Source organism: Ranitomeya imitator, chromosome 2 (genome assembly GCF_032444005.1).
Source record: "Ranitomeya imitator isolate aRanImi1 chromosome 2, aRanImi1.pri, whole genome shotgun sequence".
In the NCBI taxonomy this organism is placed as follows: Eukaryota; Metazoa; Chordata; class Amphibia; order Anura; family Dendrobatidae; genus Ranitomeya; species Ranitomeya imitator.
This window is the reverse complement of record NC_091283.1, coordinates 772,937,701-772,955,360: the sequence shown is the minus strand read 5'-3', so window position 1 is coordinate 772,955,360 and position 17,660 is coordinate 772,937,701. Positions and strand designations below refer to the sequence as shown.

The window sequence follows — 17,660 nt, the reverse complement described above, 5'->3', positions numbered from 1 at the left end:
CATCCTCTGCCCTAAATAAGCCTCCAATGATATATGTCCTTTACACTGTCTACCCTTATTAACTGCAGTATAATCGCCACACCATTCACCCTTATGAGCTATATCTGCAAACAACCTATCCTTAAGAACCATGGCCTATACCATAGCTGTTCCTTCTCCTCTCGTTCTCCTTACACTCTCTATTTCTCTACACTCTCCCCTGCCATGCTAACCCCTCTCCATACTGTGACATAATATCATGTTGCTTTCTCTCCATGTCTATACTATGCCACCTTTTCACAATTGTCTCATGTTGCCAACCACGCTGGCCTCTCCAAATATGTGCCCCCTCCTCACACTGCCCCTCCACAGAGTATGATTGTCACCACAGCTCCCCATCCAGTATGGGGTCCACCTACAGTATATCCCTATACAGTATAGTGTACACCACTGCCTTCCATATACTGTATGTGCACTACTGCCCCCTACATGCATTTTGATGGCCCCCACAGCTCGCCCCTCATACTTTATGGTCACCACAACGCCTCATACACAGTATGAAGGTTACCAGAATCCAAAAAATAAAAATTCGCAAACATTGATAATTCATTTGTGAAATAAACCTCCAGGCGTGTTGTTCCACGTCTAATCAAAACTGTGTGGCATTTCAAATATGCTATTCATGGATTTTTTTTCTTAGAATATTTGAAATTTATCTGTATGTTTGTTTCCCATATAGAAAATCAGTGAAATGACTTTGAAATGAAAATAAAAATATTTCACAATGGAATCATCAAAGTCAGTGAATAATACTTATTTCTTGGATTGGGGCCGGTTTTAGCGTTCCCAGTGGACATGATAACTGAATTCTGCGGCGTGAAGTTAATTTGGACTATACATTTATAAGGGACCCACATCTCCCCATAGAGTATGATATCCCTCACAGCCCCCTATACTCAGCATGTTCACCATAGCCCCCATACAGTATGATAGCCCCTACAATCCCCTATGTACAGAATAATGTCGCTCACAGCCCCATATTCAGTGTGATCGACCTCAGCCCTCCATTCAGTATGATGCCCCACAATCCCCATACAGTATAATGTCCACATACCATATGATGTACCTCGCACCCCTTCATACAGTATAATGTCCCTCACAGCCCCATATTCAGTGTGATGGACTACAGCCCTCCATTCAGTATGATTATTATTATTATACATTTTGATGTATACCATATGATGTACCTCACATCCCCTCATACAGTATAATGTACCTCACAGCCCCATATTCAGTATGATGGACTATAGCCCTCCATTCAGTATGATGCCCCACAATCCCCATACAGTATAATGTCCCCCATACCATATGATGTACCTCACATCCCCTCATACAGTATAATGTCCCTCACAGCCCCATATTCAGTATGATGGACCACAGCCCTCCATTCAGTATGATGCCCCACAATCCCCATACAGTATAATGTCCCCCATACCATATGATGTACCTCACATTCCCTCATACAGTATAATGTCTACCACAGCCCGTCATATAGTATGATGCCCCCCTAAGCTCTGTATACAAAACATAATGGCTTACACGGCATCATAGACACAACATTGTCACAACAGGCCCCCAGAAAGAAATCCGATCTATAGAACAGAGAGACTCCTTCTCAAAATGTATCAAATCGAGTATTCTTTATTGCATAATCATATACAGAACATTAAAAACAGTTCCAAAGATAAAATATGGGGAAGTTTCACAAATCTGAGTAAAATGACCCCGGTGACAATATACAGAAGTAATATGCTAGTGTTAGTTAAATAATATATCTCAACACCACAGAGTCCATTCTAGAATCCCTGAGGATTCTATTGAAGGTTTAGAGTGGACACTCCACCAAATTCTCCAAGTCTGAGTAGAAAAAGTATCTACTCAAAGAATAGCACAATATTCAAATGTCTGACAGTGTTATTCAAGGAAAATCACCTATTGAGTTTATCAAACTCATATTATTCATACACTCAGCCTTAATATATAGATCTCAGTCCTAAGATAATACAATATCTCAGACAAACAAGATATAACAATGAGTGCTGTGAAGAATACTAAAAATTAGATGTCACCTGTCAGATATCTAATTTATAGTAGCATATGGTATCTGCAGGTGTTTTTTCTTGAATAACAATGTTAGCCATTTGTATATTGTGCTATTCTTTGAGTAGATATTTTTCCTACTCAGACGTGATGGGCATCTAGCACTTTATTTCAATGATAAGATATAAGATATTACGACTTAGACCCACATGGAGTGCCCACTATGAACCTTCAATAGACTCCTCCGGATTCTAGATTGGATTCTGTCTTGAGTATTTCACTGACGCTAGCATTTTACTTCTGTATATTGTCACCGGGTTCATTTTACTCTGTTTCTGAAAACTACCCCATATGTTATCTTTATAATAGTTTTCTTTAATGTTTTGTATATGATTATACAATAAAGAATGTTTGATTTAATAATTTTGAGGAGTCTCCCTGTTCTACTTATTGGATTTTTATATGGTATATATTGACTTTCAGGCATTTGAGAAGACCAAATATGCCATTATAAAGTATGATAGCAACCTGAACCCACTGTATGCAGAATAATGTCCTCCACAGCCCCATATACAATTTGATGGATCCACAGTCCTTCATTGAGTATGGCACCCCCACAGCCTCCCATACAGTATGGTGGCCCCCATATCCCCCATACAGTATGTTCACCACAGTCCCCCTCACAACATCACATCCACCTTAACCTAACCATACATTATGGTTGCTTCCACAGCCCAACCATATATTATGATGTCCACAGTCCCCCATTCAGTATGATGTCCACCACAGCCCCCCATAGAGTATAATAGTCCCACTATTTGACTCCCAAGGCAAATAAAGTAAGAGTAATAAAAAAAAGGTTATACTCACCTGATTCAGACTCCTTTTTCCCCACAGACTCCATCTCCTTTTCCATCATGTGTAACAGTGGGCACAGGTGGCACAATGCAGTGACTTCAAGATACCCAACATCCCCTTAATGGCGTTGGCCTCTCACAGCTTCACACTACTTCCACCCTCCGGACTTATGGAGTAACTGGCTGAGCAGAAACATGATTAGAGCCCCTCTGTCCCTGTACTGGGGGTGATCACATCTTCAAGAAGCAAATAGAACTCAGTACAAGGAGAGGATGCCAGCCAGGACATGGGCAGCGGAATCAGTGACTCACTGACACTGCTCACCTGTGTGATTGTGCCCCAGATGTCACTGCGCTGAGTACTAGCGGCTAGAGGAAGGTTCTGCGCTGGGGCCCACTGGGTGATTGCTCTGTTACCCTATGGGCCAGTCCGAGCATGCCTTTTGCTATGTGCTATGCCCCAACCACTTTTTTTAGACTACAGGTCAGGGGTGGTGTAAAAAAAAAGCAAAAGTTCACAATATTCTTGTCAAAATATGTGTAATGCAAAAATGCAAACTTTTCTATACCGGAAAAGAGTAGAGTACCTTATTTATAACAGCAACATCATTGTTATTGGGCTAAGTTCATACTGCGTCTGTGCACTTGGCCTAAAATATAAATTGGGAACATCAACGCTCCCATATCCTGCCATTTACCAGTGTTCCCTTAACCTACAGTGTCCAGTATGCACTTCCAACTGTTTGTGTAATTGTATAGGATGCTGCAGACGGCACTTTCTGACCTCATAGGTCCCTATGGTCTACAGTAACCTGGGCATCCACACCGACTGTGGACATTATTCAGTGTATACACCTTAGGTATACAGTGTGCGTCCTACAGTGGCCACAAACAGTCTGTTTCTACTCTTTGTTGGCTGATCCAATCAATTTTGATCGGATCTGTTGAAAATCTATTGTACGTGGGGACGGCCTGAGCAGCCCCCGCTCATCAGAGGAAACAACTTTCAGACAGGTTGAACTGCAATGCATCTGTAATTATTTTTCCCGGAGCAGTAATAGCGCTGTTTGCCACACACTACACTTCCTTCTCACATGAAGTTCTTTCGTGTCATGTGCATGCCATATGTCTGTGTTCAACGGTATTCATAGTACATGACACAGTTTACACAATGGCAGCACTTTCCCCACTGTACAGATTGCATCACTTAGTGAGTTATCCAGGACTATATTATTTCTTTAACTGTGCGCCAAATAACAGGCAGGTAGTTGTCACCAAAACAGAGCAGTCACTGACCGCTCCTCCCAGCGATTCAGCTGCTCCATGACAATACAGCAGCTCTTCTTCTTCCAAGCTGCTCTGTCAATGCATCGTTAGGCAGCAGGGAGCCGATTGTCAATCAGCATGACATCGGAAGTGATGACCCGTCAACAGAGCAGAGCGCAAGAAAAGCCACTCTGTCGACATGACGCCACTGAATCGCCGACAGGAGTGGTCTGTGACCGCTCTATGCCGGCAGAGGTCAGGAACGTGCACAATAGGCAGATAGTTAGTAACTACCTTCCTGTTATTTCTTAGGCCCATAGTAAAAAAAAATGTATATAGTCCTGGAAAACCCCTATAATCAGTGCCAGTTCCTACTGCTGCTCAGGATCTAATATTATCATTTATCAGTATAGCCAATCTCATAGAAAACCTTGTTTTGAAATGTGAGATGAAGTAGGGAACACAAAGAAAATTTAATCTACGAGGAACATACCAGGTCCAAGAGGTTTTCCCAGTTTCAATGCTCTTAATCACTAAGCCATTATTAACATGCCAATATAATAGAAAAAGTGTTTTCTACTGGTCACTTGTATGTAACATATGCATATTATTTCTACTAATAAATTCATGTTTTATAGATATCATGTAAATCCTCAAACTTTCACTCGTAAGAACATCCAGCCAAACAGTAAAAATAATGAAATCCAATTTCATCGATTTAAAAAAAAAGGTCTGATTTTTAATAATACTTTTTCATTAAAGAAAAGAGAAATATATAACATTTATACATTGTAATAAACACACAATTAATAATTTACAACACTTCACCAGTACAAAAATATATAACACGTGTCTATTATTATGGGGGGAACACAGCCAGCTGTGCTTAGTGCAAAGTTGTTTTTTCCAATGAATTCTGCACATTCTCCATTTCAAGAAAATAATTCAGTCAGCAAAACATTATTCTTAAAATCACGTATTTCCCTTTTTATCCAAACACATTTTATCACTTTCTTACTACTTTTCTGATTTCTTCTCTTAACATTTCCCGTATCCTTCGACACATCCCTTCCGCAGCTTTCAGTATATCCTGATGTAGCAGAGAAGAGTTTGCTATCTGACACAATTGCCATGCGGCGTCACCATGTGTGAACTGTCACAGTGCAAAAACAAAAGTAATGGCAATTTCAGCTCTGCTACATCTATACTTACAACGCTGTCTCTCCACTGACTCATACACAGTCTACTGACACCTCCTCTGCCATCTATAACCACATTCTTCAGCCCACCCTCCACTTACAATAACTTATTTTATGATCATAGTCAACCAAGGGTTTTTTTACACTTAGTTTCATAACTTTATGATTTTAGATCACAATGACTGAAAATGGCATAACTTTCTGAAACAGAATCCTTCTGCATGTTTATAATAAATAACGTATCCGTATAAAGGTATTAGAAGTCGTAGGACGCAATTAATTTCACATTAATGTAATGTACAGGACTATAAATAAATTAATAGTTAATATTATCATTTAGTAATAATTAATATTTCCTTCCCTATGGCTGCAGTTCTTTACAGTATAGTCATTGTAAAGGTGATCTGCATCCTATGGTCCTAAGGTGCATCAATGTTAAAACACAAAGTCCAGTTGAAATATCATACACCAACCATGCAGAAGTGATGGACAAGGCTCAGTTATTCGGTGCCAGGTACAGTTTTCAAATATTTAGCCTTGATGGACCTGGAGAAGGTGGTTGGGACAAGGTACAGTTTTGGTACCATGTTCTGACGGCTCAGCCTTGAAGTCCCAGATCCAGCACATCTTGCACCCGCTCCTTGGTCCTGAAGTGCAAATCAAGGTCTAGTTCATTTCTGAATGCAGTTTCCTGGGTTTTAAGGTTTCTTAGCAGTCTTCTGTGCTAGTGTATTGAACAGCTTGTCCCAGTGCGTGAAGTAAGGTGCATAATTCGACACAAATTTTTCATGATGGAGGTCGTGATGATTTGGTCCACCGCATATCCCGAATGGTATTAACCTGTGAGTTGACCATGGCAAGTCATAACCACAATGATCTTCCACGGACAGGTAGATATGGATGATGAAGATGGCCATTTCAGTCATTGGATGACATCCCAGTAGGATGGGACTGACGTTGGCAAAGAATCCAAGAGACAGCATCTCCCAGGCGCTGGAATATTGGGTGGCCAGCACAAAGGTGGCCGTGTACTTGTGATGCATCTTGTGAAATGTCTTGTACAGCCAGGGAACCTTGTGATGCAGCAGGTGCCAAGCAAAATATTGGAAGTCAAACAGGAGCAGGCAGGCAATGATGTCCAGTAGAAATCGAGGCAGTTGTGGCGCCACAGGCGGCAAATTAACTGGTCTCCAGTACCAGTAGGCAACAGTCAGTGGAAATATAAAGACCAAGTGGCTGTAAACCGTGTGTGCCAGGCAGTGGAGCACCATAGCCAGGGTAGGTCTGGACTTTGGCTGCACTTGGTATTTCTTCAAAGCAGGTATTTGGTAGCACAGAGCGTCCAGTGCCAGGTAAGGCAGACAGAAGAACAAGTAGACTGTAAATGAGAAGATAACTGGATAGAAAGGGGACCTGACCAGTTCTTCTTTAGATGTGACAAAGTCCCATATTGGCTGCAGTAGGACTGAGCCATCTTTCCAGGCAAGTGTTACTTGCACGCTACCGTTCATTCTGAGTATTCTGCTCTTACATGTGTGCTGCCTGACAATATATACTCCCTCCACTTCCTGCCGCCTTTCAGCCTCGCCTCAGATCAGGGAAATCCCAATTCGCTTTCCATTTCAAAAGGAATTCAGTGACGTCACAAAAGCAAAAGCTTTTTTTTTTATTCATGCAGCTGGAAATCTGACAGTAAAAATTTACTACCCTCATTATCTTTACTACACGTGCCAGTATAGCTTGTATTCTCTGGCTGGAAACAAAAGTCAGGGTTTAATAGGAAAACAAACTGTACTACAGATCATTTTGCACTTGTGGAACTACTGATCCCATCTTGCTTTTCAAGTCAACTGTGACAGTCTAAGTGTAAAATACTATAAAAGTAATGTGACGCCCAGGAGACCGGGATACCCAGCACCGGACCAATGGAGTCTGTCTCTTGAGAGGGATGTCACGGGTGGCTTGACCCGGTGCTGTGGCCTCAGGCAATGCACAGTGTAAGGGGTATCATGAGGGGACAGGCACTTACTTGATCAGCAGCAGGTTCTCCCAGCGGTGACGATCTCGATCCTGGATAGATGGCTATTGTCCAAATGAAAGACTGAGGCACTGAAACGTTTAACCAGTTTACTTTAACATAAAAGGATTTACAACCAGTCCTGTCACCGGAGTCTGTATGGGAACTCTGAGTTACTTTGACCCTGCCGGGGTCTTCGCCTCTTATTGTGCGCAATTTCTGTGTGGCCCTGCTGCTGTATGTGAACTGGCTGCCGGCCCAATCTGTCCCCTCCGGGTCCTGGTTCGACGGGCAACCCGAGTGCTTTTATCGGTTTACCCCCTCTGGGAGTACCGCTGAACTCTGTGTCTGTTGCTGCATCCGACCCTAGTGAAGCTGATATCACCTCACGTTTTTCCGGTTGCTGTATTATATATAATGAATACAACCACGGATCCGGTATCCGTCTTTGCGCCTGTTCTGGGTAGTGATTAATGCTACCCGGTTCTCACAATGTCCTTTTTCTCTATCCCTCTTCTCCTCAGGCCGGTGATTTGGGCCTGGAAACCGTCATAGGGCTGTTAGAAATTCAGCTGTATGACCTCTCACTTTCAGCTCCTTAGCCCAACTGCCATTTCTTCTCTCAGACCAGAATGGATCAAGGGGAGTCTCTGGAGCTCCCCCTTCTGGCCGGAGGTGGTAGTGCAGTTTTGCTATCTTAATATTTGTGTTTAGTGTCAGTAACTATTTTTGTGGCAAATACCCCTAGGGGTGCCACATTCACCCTTAGTTAAGAACAGTACTCCGGGACTGTGGGACAATAACATTTTGAAATAACAATTAATATGTACAGAGTCTTAAAAATGAAAAGTTACAAAAACCACTCAAGGAAACAAAAATAGAGTTCTGTAAAAAGTCACTTCAAATAGCGTCCATTAATACAGTTCTACCCTTGAAGGTACTCAATAGAAAGTCTAAAGAAAGTTCAAAAAGAGCAAAAAGCAAAGTTCAAAAAGCAGTCTTTCCGGAGCTTTGATTTAGTGCCTCCGGGCTGATAACAAGTTCAAGAATATGCAAGAAGTTCATACAGACAAGTCTCTGTAGGTACTGGGCTTAAACGTTGCAGACTGATAACAATGACTATACTACATTTTCTGTTTAACTATATATGGCATAACATATATACAATTCACATTATGAGCTTTATAGTTGGTAATCTGCATACCTGGCTGGTAATTGGCCCTGGGTACTACGCTGTGATCTACGTAATAGCGGTATCTCTTCATGTGGTGTACTACTGTCTACTGCGCATGTAGTATCTGCCCGCTCTGCTAAAGATAATTCCACGACTATGGAGTTGGCAAGTCCACCGTGAATGGGATTACTCTGACCAGGAATCTGTTCTTCCTGGCCTGGAACCTCCTGTAGTACGGGGTCAGCCTCTTCCTGTCTTGGGACTTCTGGTATTGGGTTCGGTGTTGGGTAAAAGGCCACCATGGGAACCACTACTGCACCATGGTATGTTAGTAGGGTTTTGGGAAAGTCTCCTATACAGGTGTGATACACTTCCTCTTCTTTTTCCTTTACTGGTTGAACCTGTATGGGTTGAATAACTTCTGGTTCTGGCTGGACAACGTCTGGCTCTTTCAATGCTTCCGGACATAATTTAAGATTGTCTCTTGACACTAGTACAGATGTTAAGCCTCCGTTTTTGCTAATGAGACACATTTTAGGATTATCCACTCTTGTTGGTAAAACTGTGTAGGGTACGGCTTCCCACTGATTGTCCAGTTTATTGGTTCGACGATTTCTCTTGAGCACTTGGTCACCCGGTCTTAATGGGGTCGCTAGAGCATTCTGGTTGAAAGTTCGCTCTTGTCTTTCTCTAGTTTGCTGAAGGCTTCTTTCCACACTCTCTTGCACTTGGCGATACTGCTTTTGCCGTATGATATCCCAATTGGAGTCTTGAACTTCTGCGTCTGGTTTCAGAATTCCCATTTCTAGATCGATTGGTAATTGGCCGGGTCTTGCACGCATAAGGTAAGCTGGGGTGCAGTTGGTGGAGCTCACCGGGACATGATTATACAGATCCACCAAGTCAGGCAATTTCTCTGGCCATTGATTCCTTTCTGTCTCAGGTAAAGTCTTTAGTAGGTCTATTACAATATGGTTCATCTTCTCGCATAAGCCGTTTGTTTGTGGATGATAGGCCGTCGTCCGGATCTTTTTGCAACCATACATATTACAGAATTCTCTGAAGATCTCTGATTCAAAGGCTGTACCTTGGTCGGTGAGAACCTGTTCCGGATATCCATGGGGTCTACAAAAGTACGTTTGGAACGCTTTGGCTGCTGTTTTTGCTGTCAGATCTTTTACGGGTACTACTACCAAGAAACGTGAATAATGGTCCACGATGGTCAAGGCATAGACATAGCCGGACCGGCTTGGTGTCAACTTCACGTGGTCCATGGCTACAAGTTCAAGTGGTTGTTTGGTGATTATGGGCTGCAGTGGTGCTCTTTGGTTCTTTTGATCGTTTCTTCTGAGGTTACACGGGCCACAATTTCTGCACCACTGTTCGATTGATTTTCTCATCCCGACCCAATAAAATCTTTCTCTTAGAAGTACTTCTAACTTTTTCCAACCGAAGTGACCAGCACCATTATGGTAAGCTTCGAGGACCATCTTCACATCTTGTTTAGGCACAATAATCTGCCAAACCAATTCATGTGTTTTCGGATTGGTGTATCTTCTACAGAGCTTCCCTTGATACAGGAACATTTTGCCTCTCTCTTTCCAGAGTTGATGCGTCTCTTCTGGGGCATCCTCATAGGGATATGCACTTTGCTCAGTCAACAGTTCCTTCACCAACTTCACAGCCGGATTGCTGTCTTGGGTGTCAGCCCATCTATGGTGTGCTAACGGATTAAAATTCACCTCTTGTTGTTTCTGATAGGTACTTGACTGATGATGTTTTGCCTTGGGACGATGGAAGGCTGGTAGTTCAATTTCTTCAAGCTCCCCCGTTTCCTCTTCTACATCTCTCAAGTGTGGCATCCGGGATAGGGCATCGGCATTTCCATTCTTGCGACCTGCTCGATACTTGATTATGAAGTTGTAATTAGATAACCGGGCTATCCATCGCTGTTCTAACGCACCTAATTTGGCTGTGTCCAGGTGGGTCAACGGATTGTTGTCAGTATAGACAATAAATTCTGCAGCGGCCAGATAGTGTTTGAAACGCTCCGTCACAGCCCAAACTACTGCCAGTAGTTCCAATTTGAAGGAGCTGTAATTTTCTGAATTTCTTTCAGTAGGCCGGAGCTTTCTACTTGCAAAGGCGATGACTTTCTCCCGACCTTCTTGCTTTTGTGACAGCACCGCTCCTAGTCCCACATTACTGGCATCGGTGTAGAGGATGAAAGGTTTATGGTAATCTGGGTATGCCAGAACCTCTTCTCCGGTTAGTGCCTTCTTTAGTTGTTCAAAGGAGTCTTCCCTTTCGTCGTTCCACTGAAAAGGAGGGTTTCGGTTTGAAGGTTTCTTCGTCTGCCCTACCAAGGTGTCTTGCAAGGGTGCTGCCAACTTGGTAAATCCTTTTATAAATCTGCGATAGTAACCCACCAATCCCAGGAATTGTCTCACTTTTGCGCTGGTAGGTCTTGGCCAATCCCTTATGGCGCTTATTTTCTCGGGATCTGGTGCTACTCCCTCCGAACTCACGATGTGTCCCAGGTACTGTACCTTTGGCTTGAGAAGGTGACATTTGGATGGCTTGATTTTCATGCCATACCTGGATAAGGCTTCGAACACTTCTGCCAGGTCTATTAAGTGTTGTTCGTAAGTCTTTGAGTAGACGATCACATCATCTAGGTACAGGAGGACGGTCTCGAAGTTCTTGTGTCCGAGGCAGCATTCCATCAGCCGCTGGAAGGTACCGGATGCGTTGCAGAGTCCGAACGGCATGCGATTAAATTCACATAGACCCATTGGTGTGGTGAATGCCGTCTTTTCCTTATCTCTCTCAGCCACAGGGACTTGCCAATACCCGCTTGTTAAGTCTAAGGTGGAAAAATAATTAGATTTCAAAGCAGTTAAGGACTCTTCTATCCTAGGCAAGGGGTAGGCGTCTTTATGGGTGATGTTATTAATCTTCCGGTAGTCTACGCACATTCTCGTGGTTCCGTCCTTTTTTTTGACAATCACTAGAGGGGCCGCCCAGGGGCTACAGCTGTCTCTTATTACCCCGGCCTGTTTCATTTCCCTCAGCATATCTTTTGCACATTGATAGTGAGCAGGCGGTATGGGTCTATATCTTTCTTTTATTGGGGGATGGTCACCTGTGGGGATTGTGTGTTCTACCCCTTCTATCCGTCCGAAGTCCAATGGGTGTTTACTGAAGACTTGTTCATATTCCGTCACTAGCCTATACACCCCTTGTTTTTGATGGGTAGGTGTTGAATTTATGCCCACGTGTAGCTGTTGGCACCAATCCTCCATTTCTCCATCTGAGCCATTGCCTTCCACCTGACAGGTTGGTTCTAAGGGCTCAATGGTTGTGATGGCATTGTTGTCAACAGTATATAGCTTTGCCATTGTAGCATACCTTGGCAAAGTGACCTCTTCCTCTCCACAGTTCAAAAGTCGTACCGGCACTCGTCCCCGGTGTACCTCGACTATCCCTCGTGCTGTGAGTATAGTGGGCCTGCTGTCGGTGTACACTGGTTCTATTAAGGCTTGATAATCTCGTCCCTTAGTACCAATGGCTGCTCTACACCATACCAGCATTTCTGTTTTTGGTGGGATTACAATAGACGTTGGATCACTTACCCTCACACTGCCGATTTCTCCACCTGCAACTTCTACCTGTTGCCTTAACATCAATACTTTTATTTCCCTCCGGAGAACTCTCTGCTGGCAGGATTGGGCAGTTTCAGCAATTTGCTGTAAGACAGAAATGACTTCGGAAAAGCAGTTCTCTAACACATTCATTCCTATCAATACAGTTGGTTCACAGTTCCGCCGGTCAACATCAACAACAATTATACCCTGTTTCTTCAGTTCTACTTTACCAATCTTTATGGTCATCTCCCTGAATCCTAGTTTCGGTACCAACTTACCATTACTGGCCCATATATCTAGTTCAACATCAGAGGGCCCTTTATCAATATCTGCATCAGCCCAGTACCTCTTATAAAGGATATACGGTATAGATGAAATCTGGGAACCTGTGTCCAGCAAAGCGTTGAGGGGAATTCCGTCCAGCACGATAGGGATAATGGGTCGTCCTCCGATGTACCTGTCGTGCCAGGGTGTTGGGCCTTGAAAGTTCATTCCTGCGAAGCGGCCCGCATTCCCAGGGGATTCCCGTTTAAATCACAATCTCGTGCAAAGTGGCCCGGCTGCTGGCAACGGCGGCAAATGGGCTGTCCATCCGGTTGGTAGCGGTCGCGGGGTCGTCCTCTCCATGTCGGGTATCTCCGGGGTCTCATCCATGGAACATCCTCTCTACAGTTTGCCAACTCCATCTTGTGTCCTCTCATCTCCTGCATGGTTTTAGCCATTGAAGCAACAACATCAGCTAAAGAGTCAAGCTTTTGTTTAAGAGCCTCATTAGTACTGGGCCCCAGGGGCTTAGCAATGGCCCCAGACATAGCTGATGTCACTGGCACTCCCTGTTGTTGAGGTGCCTCTGCCATGGGTTGCGCAGGATCCTGATCCCGAGGTGCCTCTGCCAGCTGGAGACGTATAGCGCTCTCCTTTAATTGGGCAAATGTCAATTCAGGGTTCTTAAAAACAAGCATGCTCACATGCCCCCGGTGAGAAGGGGTGTAGAGTCCCTCAATAAATTGATCTCTTAGCAGTTTATCCGCTCCGGTGTTAAAAATGGGTTCAGCCAGTGTAAGTGATTTAAGGGCTTCCTGCAGGTTTAAGGCAAAGTCTCTCACGCCCTCATTAGCTTTTTGTTTGCAACTAAAGAATCGTATTTTAGCTTTGCTGCTGGCCGTGGTTTCAAATGTAGCTTTTAATCCAGCAAATATGCGTTCAACAGTGCCTTTTAGATCAGCTGCCCATGCTGTGACTTCTCGCTTAGCATGGCCACTTAACTGCATCATCAGGAGACTAACACGCTGAACTTCACCCACAGGGAACATGTCAAAATGGGCCAGCATCTTTTCTCTGAAATCGTCAAGGGTATTAGGCTCACCTTCATACATTAGAAGCCATGGGCCACCCGGGGTATATGGCATCAGCACCGGCATGATGGGCGCCACTCCTTGCACCGCTGCGCTGCCGGACTCTCTATTGACACTCTGTCTTTCAGCTGCATTAGCGTTGCCGAGTGCTGCGACGTCTCCGTGCTGCGACATACTGTGCCCCCTTAGTTAATCCGGACCCTTCCGGTCCTCCGCTTCCGTCGGGATAGTGTAGATTCGTTCCGCTGTGCAGCAGGATCGATTTTCCCCTTGCTCTGATGTCAGAGCGCTCAGCTTGGTGCCGCCCACAATGACACGCCCCCTGCTGCTCCCACCCACCGCGCTCTGTAATGGCGGATTCTGAAGTTTTTCAGTTAGACTGGGGCTCAGGTGATGGCGTAGCTCAATTAACAGTCTCGTGCCTAATGGTTATGAAGTGATTACCTCAGGGGATGGCGGCCATCTTTACTCCATTATAACCAATGGGGAAAAGTCACTTTCAATAGTTTTCAATGGGGAATGGATTTTTCTTTAATAAAGTCAATTTTCAAGATTTTTCATCCCAGTTTTCACAGTTTTGGGCTCCAATCACGGCACACAATACCCGGTATACGGGCTGGCTAGATCCTGTTCGTGACACCAATTGTGACGCCCAGGAGACCGGGATACCCAGCACCGGACCAATGGAGTCTGTCTCTTGAGAGGGATGTCACGGGTGGCTTGACCCGGTGCTGTGGCCTCAGGCAATGCACAGTGTAAGGGGTATCATGAGGGGACAGGCACTTACTTGATCAGCAGCAGGTTCTCCCAGCGGTGACGATCTCGATCCTGGATAGATGGCTATTGTCCAAATGAAAGACTGAGGCACTGAAACGTTTAACCAGTTTACTTTAACATAAAAGGATTTACAACCAGTCCTGTCACCGGAGTCTGTATGGGAACTCTGAGTTACTTTGACCCTGCCGGGGTCTTCGCCTCTTATTGTGCGCAATTTCTGTGTGGCCCTGCTGCTGTATGTGAACTGGCTGCCGGCCCTATCTGTCCCCTCCGGGTCCTGGTTCGACGGGCAACCCGAGTCCTTTTATCGGTTTACCCCCTCTGGGAGTACCGCTGAACTCTGTGTCTGTTGCTACATCCAACCCTAGTGAAGCAGATATCACCTCACGTTTTTCCGGTTGCTGTATTATATATAATGAATACAACCACGGATCCGGTATCCGTCTTTGCGCCTGTTCTGGGTAGTGATTAATGCTACCCGGTTCTCACAATGTCCTTTTTCTCTATCCCTCTTCTCCTCAGGCCGGTGATTTGGGCCTGGAAACCGTCATAGGGCTGTTAGAAATTCAGCTGTATGACCTCTCACTTTCAGCTCCTTAGCCCAACTGCCATTTCTTCTCTCAGACCAGAATGGATCAAGGGGAGTCTCTGGAGCTCCCCCTTCTGGCCGGAGGTGGTAGTGCAGTTTTGCTATCTTAATATTTGTGTTTAGTGTCAGTAACTATTTTTGTGGCAAATACCCCTAGGGGTGCCACAGTAATTTTTCATAAAACACATTTCTCCTGGTCTTTGTTGTACTCACTGCAGTTTGAAGATAACGGTATCTTGGTAAATTCTGCTCTATGAAAACCACTATTATTAGGGTCAGCAGAAAAAACTGTATGTACATGCAATGCAATGATAGCCCCCATTCCTGTCGCTATGACCATGTGTCACAGCAATTGTATCCTCTGTGACGTACATCACCCATAGATGCAATAATGTACACCGATCCCAGAATATGTATTATTTTACTGGATACCTCGGTAAGGACTAGGGCAATCTGCTGTACTCATACAGTGTATACCATACAAGTCAAAAGGTCACATCATGCCCTCCATATGGTTAATAGGAGGCAATAAGTGGGTATAACATAGGTGTCTTATATGGCAAGTGGACACTGCTAAGGATGAGGTTACAGTGGGTACGTAAAGTATTCAGACCCCTTTAAATTTTTCACTCTTATTGCAGCCATTTGGCAAATTCAAAAAAGTTCAATTTTTTTTTCTCATTACTGTACACTCTGGACCCCATCTTGACCTCTTAAATCAAAAATGTAGAAATTTTTGCAATTTTATTAAAAAAGAAAAGCTGAAATATCACATGGTCATAAGTATTCAGACCCTTTGCTCAGTATTGAGTAGAAGCACCCTTTTGAGCTAGTACAGCCATGAGTCAGCACGGTGGCTCAGTGGATAGCATTGCAGCGCTGGGGTCCTGGGTTCTAATCCCACCTTGGACAACATCTGCAAGGAGTTTGTATGTTCTCCCTGTGCTTGCGTGGGTTTCCTTCGGGTACTCCGGTTTCCTCCCACATTCCAAAGACATACTGATAGGGGATTTAGATTGTGAGCCCCATTGGGGACAGCAATGATAATGTGTGCAAACTGTAAAGCGCTGCGTAAAATGTTTGTGCTATATAAAAATAAAGATTATTATTATTTATTATTATTATGAGTTTTCTTGGGAATGATGCAACAAGTTTTTCACACCTGGATTTTGAGATCCTCTGCCATTCTTCCTTGCAGATCCTCAACAGTTCCGTCAGGTTAGATGGTGAACGTTGGTGGACAGCCATTTTCAGGTCTCTCCAGAGATGCTCAATTGGGTTTAGGTCAGGCCTCTGGCTGGGCCAGTCAAGAATGGTCACAGAGTTGTTCTGAATCCACTCCTTTGTTATTTTAGCTGTGTGCTTAGAGTCATTGTCTTGTTGGAAAGTGAACTTTCTGTCAAGTCTGAGGTCCAGAGCACTCTGGAAGAGGTTTTCATCTATGATATATCTGTACTTGGCCGCATTCATGTTTCCTGCAATGACAACCAGTTGTCCTGTCCCTGCAGCTGAAAAACACCCCCATGCTGCCACCACCATGTTTCACTGTTGGGATTGTATTGGGCAGGTGATGAGCAGTGCCTGGTTTTCACCACACATACCGCTTAGAATTATCACCAAAAAGGTCTATCTTCGTCTCATCAGACCAGAGAATCTTATTTCTCATAGTATGGCTTCCGTCGGGCCACTCTGCCACAAAGGCCTGACTGGTGGAGGGCTGCAGTGATAGTTGACTTTGTGGAACTTTCTCCCATCTCCCTACTGCATCTCTGTAATTCAGCCACAGTAATCTTGGGATTCTTCTTTACCTCTCTCACCAAGGCTCCCACGATTGTTCAGTTTGGTTGGATGGCCACATCTAGGAAAACATCTGGTGGTCCCAAACTTCTTCCATTTAAGGATTACGGAGGCCACTGTGCTCTTAGGAACCTTGAGTACTGCAGAAATTATTTTGTAACTTTGGCCAGATCCGTGCCTTGCCACAATTTTGTCTCTGAGCTCCTTGGCCAGTTCCTTTGACCTCATGATTCTCATTTGGTCTGCCTTTACAAATCAAGTCCTATCAGTTTAATTAAACACAGCTGGATTCCAATGAAGGAGTAGAACTGTCACGCCGTTCTGTCTGTATCTGGTTTTCGACGTGACAATGCATGTCTTTGATTTAGCCCTTTGCTCCTTTCCCCCTAACTGAGCTGGGATACTGTTGGCTGTTACCTGTATGGAGCCTTCTCAGTTCCCTGCTCTGCTGCATAGCCGTACATGGGTGGTTAGGTTTTTGCTCTGCTGCATTAACTTCTGCATGTGCGGTCCCTGGTTGCCGCTGTGGAAGTTGTCCGCGGGTTGCGAAGTCATTTGCAGCTGGTGCATGACTTTCCACGTGTGTCTGGGCGTGCAGCCTCTGCCAGGTGCCCTGAGCCTCAGTTCCTGCACTGATTGTGCTATAATGGTTCCTGTTTGTGCTAAGGGCGTGTGCGGCCACACCTCACCTGCTTTTATCAGGGTTACTGTGTGTACTAGAAATGCTGTCCCCAGCCAATTGCTGAGGAGCAGCTCCTATATAAAGTTCCCCTGCCCTTTGGGCGGGGCCTGAGCTACTCACAAAGCTCCTGAACTTTGCTATGTGTGTTTTGTGTTCCTGCAACTCTCATGTCTATGTTTTGGTACCAAAGTCCTTGCCTTGATTCCTGTTATGTCCTGTTC

At 44.4% G+C, this 17,660-nt stretch overlaps 1 protein-coding gene across 1 annotated transcript; it reads right to left on the bottom strand.

Moving 5' to 3' along the window:
• Positions 1 to 4,940: 4,940 nt before the first annotated feature.
• LOC138665740 (cholesterol 25-hydroxylase-like protein) lies at positions 4,941 to 7,180 on the bottom strand. The gene has a single exon (XM_069753496.1). The coding sequence runs from the start codon at positions 6,910 to 6,912 to the stop codon at positions 6,100 to 6,102; it is 813 nt and encodes a 270-aa protein (XP_069609597.1). The 5' UTR covers positions 6,913 to 7,180; the 3' UTR covers positions 4,941 to 6,099.
• Positions 7,181 to 17,660: the final 10,480 nt, after the last annotated feature.